The sequence below is a fragment of the Primulina tabacum genome, chromosome 18 (assembly GCF_025594145.1).
Source record: "Primulina tabacum isolate GXHZ01 chromosome 18, ASM2559414v2, whole genome shotgun sequence".
Classification (NCBI taxonomy): Eukaryota; Viridiplantae; Streptophyta; class Magnoliopsida; order Lamiales; family Gesneriaceae; genus Primulina; species Primulina tabacum.
The window spans coordinates 31,905,404-31,919,335 of NC_134567.1; the positions used below are offsets into that span (position 1 = coordinate 31,905,404).

The following is a 13,932-nucleotide window of genomic DNA, read 5'->3' on the forward strand; positions in this document are numbered from 1 at the left end:
TCAAGCCATCACCACTTACCAGGTTCTAGGCAACCATGAAACATATCATATTATTTCAAACGACACGTTCCCGGGATTGTCAACCTGCAAATCTATCAAACTTTCGAGTTCCTCAGCGATGTGCATGTCCAACGAGGGGGCAAGTTCTAACAGGAACTAAGTATTTGCTGACATACTCCATTGGCGTGGGAGATACCCTTTATGGTTTGAGTAAAAGATTCAACGGAAGTTTAACGAGCATTACTGAAGCAAATCATTTTCCTGATGAGCGTTTCACGATCTATCCTCTCACAACAATCTTAATTCCAATACAGAGGGAACCCTCGAGTACAAACACTGTAACTTGTGGTAATAAAGTGAGGCCACCACCTTTTCCTGCACCTGTTGCTAGAAAACACAGATCAAAGAAAGTACTCTCAACTGCTGGTATATCTGCAGGAGTCTTTTCTCTGGTACTGTTTCTTATTCTGCCAGTTATCTTCCAGTGCAGCAAGAATAGAACCCCGATTCTAGAAAAGAGACGAAGAAATGAAAAGTATTCTCCAGAAGACTTGGTTCTTGAAATTGCAAGATTACAGCGTGTTCTCAAAGTGTTCAAATTCACTGAAGTAAAAAAGGTAACAAGGAATTTTCGAGAGAAGAGAAGGATGAAGGGGGGTGTTTACCGTGGAAATTTGGAAGAGATGTTTTCGGTGTCAAAAAGATTGGTGGGGACTCACGAACCGAGGTGAAGATACTGTATCAGATCAACCACTTCAATATAGTGAAACTTCATGGATTCAGTGAACATAAAGATGACAAATACGTTGTATACGAGTATAAGTACATGATAAATGGCTCCTCCAAGAATGGCTTGGCAGAAGAGGATCCGACAGCAAAAAGGCGTGGAATGAGAGGATTCAAATTGCACTTGATGTGGCCAATGGGCTTCTGTATCTTCATAAAACCAGCGTATATCCACAATGATATAAGAAGCAGCAATATTCTTCTTGACAGCAATCTAAGAGCAAAGATTGCAAATTTTAGTCTGGCAAGAAAAAGTGAACTCTGATGATGTAATAACAAAGGTGGTGGGCACTGAAGCATACACGGCGCCTGAGTATATGGACACAGGTCCAATTACTCCCAGGGTTGACGTGTTTGCATTTGGAGTGCTGCTATTCGAATTGTTCACAGGAAAATATGCAGTATTTAGGCAGGATGGCAAAGGAAAAATTACTGTCGACGAAGTAGCAGCTATAGTGGAAAGCGAAAATTCAGAAACTGGGCTAACCTGTTTCATTGAACCTTTGTCTCGCCGAAAATGGAGGAACGGGATGGGCCATTCAAGTGGTGAAATTAAGTTTAAGCTGCTTGGTGCAAGATCCTGAAAATCGACCAAGTATGGTTGAGGTAGTTTCGGTCCTTCTGAAAGTGCAATGGAATCTGCAAAAGTCAAGCGCAGTGGCACAAGTCACTTGATAAGACGGCGTTCAACAAGGAAAATTAAGTCACTACCTTAGGCCCATCCCCTGTACTTCTAGATATTATATTTTCATATTAGATAGCAAACAAATGAAGTTTGTAGTATAATAATACACACTGCTAAATCTAAAAACAAAAAAAAATCAATAACGAACATGAATGTTATTATTTTTCAAGAAAAATATTCAAGAATTTGAAAATACAAGGTATAAAAATGACTCCCTAAACCTATCCTTACAGCTTCTGTACTGACTAGTATTGTTCTATATAGATTGGCCATAGAAGCTAATACATGAAAGACCCAGCTATAATTTGGCAACAAAATATAAACTCGGAAGGGAAGAAGTAATCAAGTCTGCAACTGAATTTCAACGAGGAAAGTTTCCTGTCTCCCTCATGTGGTCAAGAGTCCTCCGTAAGCCAAACTTCAGCACCGCTTGGTTAGCAGCTCTAAAACCATTTCCATATATCTCAGATGTGTCTGTTGCAATCTGATTTTTGAAAAACATGCCAAGTTTTCTCTCAAAAGGAGACCTTGCCCCCAGTCTTGAGGTTGATGCCTTGTTACTATCAGAAGAAGACTGACTCTGGGATTCCAACCACATATTGGCGATGACTTGGCAGATACCTTCTTCAACATCTTGTCTCAGATTTCGGTAACCTTTCAGAAGATCACGGAAAACATGTTGATTATTCACGCTCTTGATAAATGATGACGACAAATATATAATAGGGGGAAGGTATGAGAAAATACCGTTTAGTCGAAGCCAAGCATGCATCATCTCATGAGCTAATATTGACCCTGTCAGCAACCTGCATGAATACAACAAGAATCAGAAAAGAAAGAAAACTTAAAAAGAATTTTAAGAAGTGCAATAAGAGAAATAATAATAATAATAATACAAAGACCTCGGAAGACCGTATAAAATGAGAATTGCAGTCACTTCACAATGTCGTCTTAGTTTATAAGGCTCTGTTCTCATACCAAAGATTTGGTTTCCAGCACCCAATCTTGGTCGCCGCAAAATCTGGTGATCCAAATGATAAAAAAGAGCAAATTTAAATCAAAAGAAGATACGAGGAAATGAAATTGGCGACAAACCCGACAAACCCTTACAGTGCTAATAGTTTGTTCCTCGGAAAGACAGAGACCTCGAGTCTCAGGTACATGATGATGCCCCTGCAAGAAAAGAGAATCAAATTAAAGGCCACCTACCAGTATAAACAGCTGGTGCAACAAAGACAAGCAACAAAGTTTCGAAAATAGAGTTAAGGTTTTTCTTTAGTGAGGTGAAGTTTCTTACATGCCTCTCTCCACCCATGGCTTCATTCAGTGCCTGCCTCTCAACCAAGAGTATAGGAATTTTCTGAGTCACTTTCATATTTAATGCCACAAAGAAATCTTGTATGTCATGTAAAAGGGGCTGGCACTCATTGGTATCCATGATAGAAGAGTCCAGGCACTCCAAGCAGAGCTTTCGGCCATCATTAAGGACAGCACATCTCGAGTCCCATGACTGAAACAAGACAAACATTTAATCAATTAAACTCCATTAAGGTTTCATGAAAAAATAACTGGGTTTCTACAGATTTGGAGTGATTTGTTACACAAACCTCCATACGCTCGCAACTACAGCACCGAGGAGTTCCATCATGCTCATGACTAGGACAGTATTTCTGGGACCAAAAAGGATGTGCCCTATATTCAATAAGACCGGCTGCATTTGTTCGAATCTGTGGGAGGAGGAGAAGAGTTAAACCTTATTAATAAAACAAAAGTAGATGAGCACGATAATCCATGCCATGAGAAACTTACAAAGTGCTGGCAGACATCACATTTCGGATGATAAGACACCCTGTAGCAAGCTTTATGATATGAGTAGCTTCCAGACACAGAAAACTGCAGCAGAAAAATACTGATTGAGGTTTCTTTGACATTCTAAAGGGATTGATGCCGCTCCAAATATGACTATTTTAACTCGAAATTGCCTCTGCGTTTAAATTTCAAAATTGGGAGCATATATAGTCTTTTTATGAAAAAATAACAAATATCATAAAATGTTAGAAAGCTTTCCATTTCAGTAAAACCATAATGCTGATTAAAGCATTTCAAGCTCATAAATCAAATCAATAAGCTGGTTAAAAAGTATAAAATATCAATATTATATTGCATTTGACCTTATTTATGCACATGAATAAATTCAATTATTTTGGTTTCTTAATCGGACATCGACCACCGTGCACCCCTTTCATGTTCAAGAATAAGCCTTCATATCAATGGAATATTTTACCATTACTCCCAAATTATTTAGGACCAGAATTTAAAAATCACATATTAGAACATCCATTCATGTAGTCCAAATTATATTATATAAGCATATACCATATGTACTGAGTTCTAGTATCAGTCACTATAAGATGGGCAGTCTAGAAAGTGTTCATGGACTGTCAGAATTGTGGTACCTCATAATCTGATATTGGTTGCTTGCATCCATAACATCTAAAGCATTCTGGATGCCAAACAGCACCCATACAACTCAAAAATCGTCCATGGCCAATCTCTGTATTACAGCCAGCGCAAATCCTAGAATCAAAAAACAATGTGATAATGGAATTAAAAGAACAAAAAATATTTTCTATTATTGTGTTTGAATGATATTGAAGTCTAATTACCTGAAGCTTGTCGAGTAGGGGAACGTTATAGGTTGGTAAAGGTCATCATAACCATGCCCATATCCAAATCCAAAACTGCGTCCATATTCATTTTGGAGACCATTGTCATATGACGACTCAGCGTTCAAACGCTCCTGTAGGGCCCGAGCAAGCAGTTCATCTTCTTTCAATTGTGGTTGACTATCTGTCTCATTGAAAGATATTCATATTCGTGATTTTCAGTAATCTCGTATGCATTAGAAGAAATAGACAAAACTGTAATAACGGAATCAAAAGTGACAAGCACTTTAATCCAAATTTTAAATTTACACAATTTCAAGATTCATCTGTTCTGAAAGCGAACTGCAAACTCACCTACCACAGCTTTTCTTTTCTGATCTTCTTCTGAAAGAGAGAGAGCAATAGCATGTTCTATATCTTCAGTCTCTGACCACAACTCCTACACCAATGTTTATCGACAACAAACTTTTTATACAAAAAATATAATACGCAAATAAAATAATTAATTCATCTGTCGAAAAGTGAACTCATGCCATGATGCCACCAAGGAAACAATTAGTCTACGTGAGTGAAAAACAACTACATGTGAAAGGACATCATTTTTGTCCCCTCAACATATCTATTTGACTTGAGCCCATAATAAGCCTATCATTATACGTATAATATCGAGTATTAAAAATCCATCTCTACCCAGCTGACTTATGATGCTTTATGTACAATATCTCTGTGATTTTGTTGCCTTCGATGGACAATTTTCGTTTTTCACAAAATCATTTAGCATGTTAAGTATAATATGCAAACAACAAACCTAAACTCAATACATCAATATCTTGGAGCACCAAAGCATAATAGTTACACATCAGGCAAATCAGACTAGCAAAGAACGTAAGTAGATGACCTGAAGTTAGCATACGTTCTCAATACATTATTGACGTAAACTTTGAGGGAGTATGTAGTTATGGTTTGTGCCATTAAATACTATATACAACTTTCCGCCCCGAATGGAATATTACATCCGCCAATTTAATTATCTTCAATGTTGGCTTGGTTTGAACTGTCGCCAAATTCTGAAGCTGCATTTTGCAACATGAACTTGAAGTAAAAAAAATTATAAGAAAGTTCATTCGGATTTGGTTTCAAGAGTATCCAGTTCTATGCTTCTATGGTAGAAAACAACATATCTAGAATCAACTTTCAACGTTCAGGAAAAAAATAAATGGAAATTGAAATTTTTAAAAAACAATGAATTTATCAGCATAATTAGAGGAAACATAGGATCAACTGAGCTTCCTTCTTTCTGCCTCTAGCAACTTGTCGGATACAAGGTAACAATAACCTCATGTAGGTTCGTCAATCATGTTAGATTTGTGAGAAGTGAGAACTGAGAAGAAGATAGAAAAGATAAGCACTCACCGGTGAATTAGATGGACGATTAGCAACATTATCTGCTTCATTTCTCCAATTATGTAGCCCCTCTGAAACTTTATGGTTTGAACCGTTGAAAATTTTGCTAAGCCAGCCCATTGGTTAACTGCAAATGGCACAGGCCAGTAGAGCCTCGTCAACCAAACTACAAATAAAGAAGTAGAAGCAGGACACACCATTTTGAGGGATAACAAGAGATGAATGAGGGAAAAATGAAGAACTCTCAGAAACAGAGAGACACATATACAAACTATATACTGCACCGTCCATTTTCAGTTCTTCTCTTTCCAATTGAAATCTAAAATGATGTGAATGGAGGCATCACTACTTTTGCAGAATTTTTTATTGACTTCAAAAATTTCCAGGACAGCACAAATGTTAAAAAATTATCTGTCTGCACCCACATTCCCCTCTAAATAAAAGTTGCTAATGAAAAAACTTTTTGATCAAATTTATTTGACAAAAAATTATGCTTCGTTTACATCAAACATTGGAAAGATCAGTCGAAGTGGCAATAAATAACAATGTGACATTACCACATAAAAGCGCAGTGACACTCACTCAAATGCGAAAAATCCACAAGTCAGTGATACAACCTAACTACCTAAAGTTTCAAAAAAGTTTCAAACAAATAGAGCACGATATCACAAATGTAGTAAGATTCTATATGTTTGAAAATTTGATCATCTTCGAAGAATGCAAAGTAAAGAGTATCCCACGAAAAGAAGCAAATTGTATCAACAAACAAGGAAACAGCGAGTCCAATGCAGCATAATTCAGCACAAATGTGTTCATTGATCAACAAAATATAACTTCTGGAAAAAAAAATAGAAGGCTTCAAAAGGCAACCAAGTAGAATACCGATTTACCTTGCAATTATGATTCTAACAAACCAAATGCTTAAATTCAAAACATAATATAATAGCTTATAACAGAACAACAAGGATCCTCAGATTGTCAAGAAAAGTAGATATAATAACACGAACTCAAAGGAATGATCGTTCCAGCTCAATGTATCTTATAAACTCAAAGACAATAAATCATCCTGTATTTTAACCAACAACACAAGATAGCATAAGCTTTACAGTTGGCTGACCTGAAAATAAACCCCAGAATCTGCAAAAGTGGTGGAAGAAATTGGTAAATTAATCAAAACGAACCAAACGAAACCGATTCTGCACGTACCCTTCAATGCTTTAATCCAAAAAACGAATCTTTGCACCAAAATGAGAACTTTTTCAAGGAAAGATCGATCACGCAGAATCTTTCTATCCTCAATCCCTTGGACAAATTTAAAAAGTCAAGGAATGAATTAAAACAAACGAATAAGAGTAGTTGTGCTAATAATCCACCAAGAAACCCAAAAAATAAAAATAAAAAAAAACTAGTGGGAAATGTTGATTCGTGTGAATACGAAGAATAGCAAAATTAGAACACGTATTCTACAATGGTTTCAAAGTCAATTTATAAATATCAAATAAATGGCTAATTATCCTTTAAGACTAAGAAAACATCTAACGCAGTTGGGTTTTTGAAATTGTGATCTTTCCCGTGTAGTTGGATGAATAGGCATACGCCACGAGATTTCGTGCAGAGGAGTAGACAGAATGAAAGAGAAATAAATAAAACAAATAAAATAGTAAAGTAATTATTAATTTGTATTAAAATGTCGGAAAGATTTTGTTGCCTTGTTAAGTTAACAATCATATAATCCGCGTATCTAATAATTGTATCTATTCTTCATCAGAATATATTATATGTACTTTCATATTATATCAACGTTTCTACGCACGCTATACATATTTAATTTTTTTTATTTTAAATATTTTTTGTATAAAAAATATATAGATTATATTAAAATTTAAAATATAAAAGTTATTTTTAATATTAATTTATTTTATTTTACGTAATATGATTATTTAAAATTCAAAATATAAATAAAGATAAAAATAATTTATTAAGATATGATATTTTTAGTTAAGTACATATTTACTAAAATAGTTTTTCATGATTTTTTTAATAAATAAAAATAATTACTCTAAACCCTCAACTAAATAAATACAGATTATGATATAATTATTAAAATAGATTTTTAAAATCCTAAAAATATCCTTGTCAAATTATAAAATATTTCATTTTTATTCAACAAACAGTATCATAAAATCTATTTTGATAAATTTCATATCTACTTTCCAATATTTTTAAAATTATTAAAAATATTATTTATATGTATTTATTTTTAAGCGATTATACCATTCCTCTCCTAAATTTTTTTTATAAGAAAATAAAATAAAAATATTGTTTTAACATAAAAAAAAAAAAAAAATTCACACACAAAAAACATGTCAAAACACCGACGTGGTTATCATATGGTGCTAAACAAATAGATATGAGTGGACTCAATGGGGGCCAAAATACAAATTAGATTTGGGCCTTTCGAATTGGGCTACAATAAACAAAACTTTGATTGAGCCAGGCCTTGGTTTTTATGGGCGTCATAATTTGGCCCGATTACTGTGGAAAGGAGAAAACTCATTTCCGGATCTTTTTATTAGCTAATGCTCACTTTTGCATGTGTAAAATGTAAGTATATATATATATATATATATTATATATATATATATATATATATATATAATATTCATTGCGTAGATAATAAAAATAGTCATTTAAACATGAAAATAAATAAATAATATATTTTACATGAAAAACTTAATGAAATTCAAATATATAATTTCATAATACGTGTTTTGCATAAGTTTTACTAAGTGAAACGAAATGTTTATTTTACATAGATGTGGAGCAATGATTTGGCATAGTGGTGGGCCCTGAGCAAAAAACAGGACAATTCAAGGTGAAAGGTGACACTTGCAAATGAAAATATGCGTCAATAGATTTGAGCCTTATAATTATCCCTTCAATATTTCAAGTATAGAACTATAATTTTGTCAATATCCAAATGTCTGCGAATGATCGTCTGGACCATTAGTTGGTGACACGTAGGTCAATTATGTCAATATTTATAATAATAAATAATATTTTTATTATTTTTTAATTAGTGAGCCAATAAGATATTCATCTTGTAATACGTCTCACAAAATTTTTGTGTGTTAGATCTATTATTTCTTTATTTTTATAATTTCATATAATATAGTATGGTATGGAATTTTGTAAATTTTTCGAATATATGTTAAAAAGTTGAGAAGATCATATAAAAATAATAATGATAATTTTATAAACTTCTTCGAAACCCTAGAGAATGATTTTGGTAGGAATTGTTTCAAGCAGTAGTCAATATTTTGTGGTAGCAACAAATTCCCATTGCCGTGCGTTGGATTAAAACGTGTTCAACATGGACAAATTAAATATTCAAAATGCAATTTGGACTTGAGAATATTCCACCCACCGTTTCTGTATTGTATTTAAAATTAACATCAGGAAGAAAAAAAAGACCGTATATTTTTTAAAGAACAAATTCCAAAACAAAAGCCACGCACACCTGTCTAATTAATTACGTTATAATTCGAGTTATGGCTCTGTTAATTATGTATACAATTTCTATATTAATTAATAATTAAGACTGTGTCCGACCAATTAAATTAAGCTTTGAATAATGGTTCCCGTTTCAATAATTTGAAAATAGAAGTGTTCTGAGTAAGCGGGCAAGCGCCTAGGAGCTTAGGCACCCGTCTAGGCAGTGCCGAGTCGGCTTTTTCGTTTTAGTCTAAATATCTAATTCTTTTTATTTATCTTATTATTTCTCCAATAATTCATCTGTGTCAAATTCAAATTCAAAATCCATAACACATTCTTTTTTTCTTCATTGATACAACTTGATGGGAAAATATGTCAAAAAATTAAAAATTATATATTAATCTAGGCAGAATTTGAACGCCATAGGCGGTCGAGTAATGTAACAATATCATCATCGTCTTTCTAAAAATCAGGGACCACGTAACAAAAAATATTAACCGATATAATTATGGCTGTCTGACATCATTTCCATATATATGGTCAAAATCAACTTAAATTCAATAATATTAAAAATGCAAATAAAACTGTATTTAATTAGAGTCAAAAAATACATATGCCAACTCAAGATAATTAATTAATTTGTACTGGTGCTGTAATGCATGGCTAAAAGCAGTTGTTTTCCAATTTCCACTACTCAAAAAGGATTTAAACATCTTCAAACTACTTTTAAACCATAGGCTCATTAAGTGGATGTAATATCACATATTTAATTTTTAAATAAAAATATTGTATATATGTTCAAAATTATATTTCATAAGTTATTGTAAGTTCTACATATGAGACCTTATTTTACTTAAAAACATATATGTTCTCAACTTTATTTTGAAGCAGTCTAATCTATATCTATATAAATATATGAATGTGAATTGTGAATTTACATAAATATCCTTACCTTCATTTAATAATAATCATTAATACATGTTTTCTTTTTCATATATTCTTTTAATAATAATCATTAATACATTTTTATTTTTTCACATATATTCTTTTAATAATAATCATTAATACATTTAAAATTTACATATAAATATATGAATGTGAATTGTGAATTTACATAAATATCCTTACATTCATTTAATAATAATCATTAATACATGTTTTCTTTTTCATATATTCTTTTAATAATAATCATTAATACATTTTTATTTTTTTCCATATATTATTTTAATAATAATCATTAATACATTTAAAATTTACACATATATTCTTTTAATAATAATCATTAATACATTTTTATTTTTAAATTTAAAATTTACATAAATTAATACATGTTTTCTTTTTCATATATTCTTTTAATAATAATCTATATCTATATAAATATATGAATGTGAATTGTGAATCTAAATATATCTACAATTCACATTCGAGATCAAATTCATAGAAAATCACTATCATAATGTTATAAATTGTTAGTATTACGAACATTAAGGTAATAATGAGAAGACGAATAGATATGAGTGTGATTAAATAAAATTAAATTATTAATAAATATTAAGGTCATATAACACATTTTTTTCCCATTTAGAATGTAGATATATTTAGATTACTTATGTATCAACAAAAATACGTGATTGATAGAAAATATTTGTATGTAAGTGATTTCATTGCAAACATTTAAGTTATTTAATCGATTTTCAATATATGATGCTAAATACATATTACTAAATAATATATTATCTATTAATCTATTAAATATATGACTTTCATTTGTGAGCTTACTATTATATTATTTTTTTTGTTTTACAATTTGTCATGTTAATGGTGTTATTTAAGTCATTTTTTATCTTAGTTTAATAAGATCATTAATAGTGTATTTAACTCAATCAAACTAATTATTATTTTAATTTACTTTTAAATTTAATTTTAATTACTTAAATTTATACATTGCCGTCAAATAATAATAGGAAGACAAAGAGAGATGAGTCGGATTGAATAAAAATAAATTATTAATAAATATTTAGTCAATTTTTTTATAAATGATGCTAAATAAATATTACTAAATAATATGCTCCATTTGACCATTTTGTATTCTTGCAATGAGATGAGTTTTTTTACCCTAGCGTTAACATGTTTGATTGTTATATGTCATTTGTATTGATCATGTAATTGTGTTTGGATTGTTTATGTGATTTGTTTGTTTGCACAAAGAAAAGAGAGAACAAAATCAAATATCCAACAAAAATGATTATTTTTCAATTTTTTATTGTTGAGATATTTTGTTAATTTTTAAACACATAATGCATGTTTTCTGTTTGCTTAGATTACTTGGTTTGAAGTGACTAAGAAAATATTAAAAAAATTGAAATATTTCTTCGTTTTACCTTATGTATCAGAATATCAAGAGATAATATTTTTTATTTATTGGGGCAATTGCAATTAGATGAGTTTTTTTACCCTAGCGTTAACATGTTTGATTGTTATATGTCATTTGTATTGATCATGTAATTGTGTTTGGATTGTTTATGTGATTTGTTTGTTTGCACAAAGAAAAGAGAAAACAAAATCAAATATCCAACAAAAATGGTTATTTTTCAAATTTTCATTGTTGAGATATTTTGTTAATTTTTAAACACATAATGCATGTTTTCTGTTTGCTTAGATTATTTGGTTTGAAGTGGCTTAGAAAATATTAAAAAAATTGAAATATTTCTTCGTTTTTACCTTATGTCTCAGAATATCAAGAGATAATATTTTTTATTTATTGAGACAAATGTATTTCCAAACTTCTGTCTATAAATCAATATTTAAAATTTTTACGACATTATTATATTCTCTAATCAATTTGTTTTACTTAGATTGATAGAAGGCATTTTAGTTTGAGTTTTTATGTATTTGCTTATATTATTTTTGTAATATTATTTATTATGAAAATAATAGGTGAACTACAAAATTTGGTAGGTCTAAGAGTCCTCTGGTGAACGACAAATATGGATAAATTATTAAAATATATAATATCCAGTAGATTTTTGGCATGCGATTTTGTTCTAATTCAATGATTATGCATGATTCTAAATTTTTATTATATCACAAGTTAACACATGCCTAATATTTTTCTATGGTTTAAGAAAAATTTATGACTTCCTCCAATATTATCTCGATATATTTCGAGGTGACAACAAGATACTTTTTGTCTCTTTTTTTAGTCAAAGTGTCTAACCAGCTAATTCATAACATATATGATGGTAGCATAGAAAACCCCTCGTCAAATAAATTCACTTAGCCAAATATTGAAATTCAAATAAAATTCTACAATATTTCATCAAATTAATTTTGACTATCATAAAATGCTCATGAAATCTAAATGGTTATATTATTAGATGAGAATCATGAGATATTGAATGAGACAAATACTTTGACATATATTTGAATGATATCTCATATGCATATCTTAATTACATTATTCGTATCTCTTCTCAAGATTTTTAAAATACAATAATTAATTTTGTATATCGTTCCACAACATATAAAATATTATAAAACAAAATATAAACTCGATAGAAGAAAATTTGTTTAGTTTCAATGGATAATATAATATTATGTTCTAAACGCAACAAATGAGATTGAAACTATATCATCCTCATGACATGATGCACGCAATCATTATTTCAAAGCTTCCGAAAAATGACGATCAAGATGACTTTCTTCAATTGCGTCAAATTAAACGAGGACACAATTCTAAGATATAGTCATTTGAAGAGATTTCAAGTATTTTTCTCACAGTAATTGAGAAATAGTTGTTAAAAATTTATTAACCTCATAGCTATATGTTGATAATATTGATACTAAATATATAAAAATGATATCACAAATATCACAATATTTGAAGAAGGTTCAACATCATTCATTGGTTATGTTGTTGAAGAATATATATGTTATACATATTTTTAGTCACAAGTGAAAACTTATCACGAGTAAAGCATTTTTTCTTAAGAGATAGTTGATGATTGTCAAAAGCGGAAAAATCATTTAACAATAAAAAAATAGTCGGGAAAATAAGATTATCAGATAAAAACAATGTAGAAAACAGAAAAAATGGCGTGATAAAAAAGCAAACTACGAGCATGTCAGATCCCCGATAAAGATTGTAAATAACATAATAGATATTAAAGACGATCAGATACTTGCTGAACGTACCAAAATTGTTAAATGCATATTATAACAAACTACCGACAAAGAGTTGTTGAGTTGTCAAATCAACCAAGAAGCATATTGGAAAGTGTGTCAAGTGGATAAGATAATTTATCTGATTCATATACCGTCTATGGTCATGATTTTTTATTTTTTATGGTTTAGTTTGTTTCAGTTGATAAATGTTATTAACCATGTTTTAATTCATTTAAATATTATCAAAATTTTGTACATATATTTTCAACAGTTTAGATTTTTACGTGCAACGCACGTACATTTTTCTAGTTCTATATAAATAACTATATTTATTTTCCAAGTTATAATACGTACATCAACTTCTTGTTAAGAAATCACTAATGCTAGGTCTTATAAAATAAAATACACACATTTTTATGAAGAAAAGATAATGGTGGTTGTCGCCATCTAACCCCCCCCCCCCCCCCCCCCCAGGCAAACAAACGGGCTACTTGTAATTTTATCTGCAATATAATGAAGTATTCCATTTCATGAGTTCTGAGTCACACACACCATCCCCCCATAGTTCCATGCTCGACAACACAACTGCATGTGGTGTGGTCCCTTTAACATAATTCGTGGTGTATTTATAATTATAACCATCCCCGTTCCAACGATGATAGTACGTCGCGTAAGTTATGGCTTTTTCAAATTAATCAAAATCAGTTATATAAGACATTTTGAATTTGTTGT

General features: G+C 30.7%; 1 protein-coding gene across 3 annotated transcripts; it reads right to left on the reverse strand.

Annotated features, from left to right (window-relative positions):
• Window positions 1–1,593: 1,593 nt before the first annotated feature.
• On the reverse strand, window positions 1,594–7,165 carry LOC142532721 (protein DA1-like). Of its 3 annotated transcripts, XM_075639131.1 has the most exons (13): window positions 6,748–7,165; window positions 6,659–6,678; window positions 5,551–5,668; window positions 4,492–4,576; window positions 4,138–4,321; window positions 3,928–4,048; window positions 3,281–3,364; window positions 3,079–3,198; window positions 2,769–2,981; window positions 2,582–2,644; window positions 2,374–2,492; window positions 2,219–2,277; window positions 1,594–2,125 (listed from the first exon to the last, which is right to left on the reverse strand). In XM_075639131.1, exons 3-13 carry the CDS (start codon window positions 5,659–5,661, stop codon window positions 1,833–1,835), a joined length of 1,452 nt encoding a protein of 483 aa, XP_075495246.1. In that variant the 5' UTR covers window positions 5,662–5,668; window positions 6,659–6,678; window positions 6,748–7,165; the 3' UTR covers window positions 1,594–1,832. The 3 variants fall into 3 exon arrangements, with proteins under 3 accessions (XP_075495246.1, XP_075495245.1, XP_075495244.1); XM_075639130.1 differs by lacking the exon at window positions 6,659–6,678 and having other exon boundaries at window positions 6,748–7,164; XM_075639129.1 differs by having other exon boundaries at window positions 6,659–7,164.
• Between the last annotated feature and the right edge of the window lie 6,767 nt (window positions 7,166–13,932).

Bases quoted from the DNA above. Each gene is read 5' to 3' on its own strand.
- LOC142532721 (XM_075639131.1), bottom strand. From the start codon at position 5,661: ATGGGCTGGCTTAGCAAAATTTTCAACGGTTCAAACCATAAAGTTTCA. The intron at 3,365-3,927 runs GTACCACAATTC...TTTCTGCTGCAG, and splicing joins AACCAATATCAGATTATGAG to TTTTCTGTGTCTGGAAGCTA. The intron at 2,278-2,373 runs GTCTTTGTATTA...GTATTCATGCAG, and splicing joins ATTTTATACGGTCTTCCGAG to GTTGCTGACAGGGTCAATAT.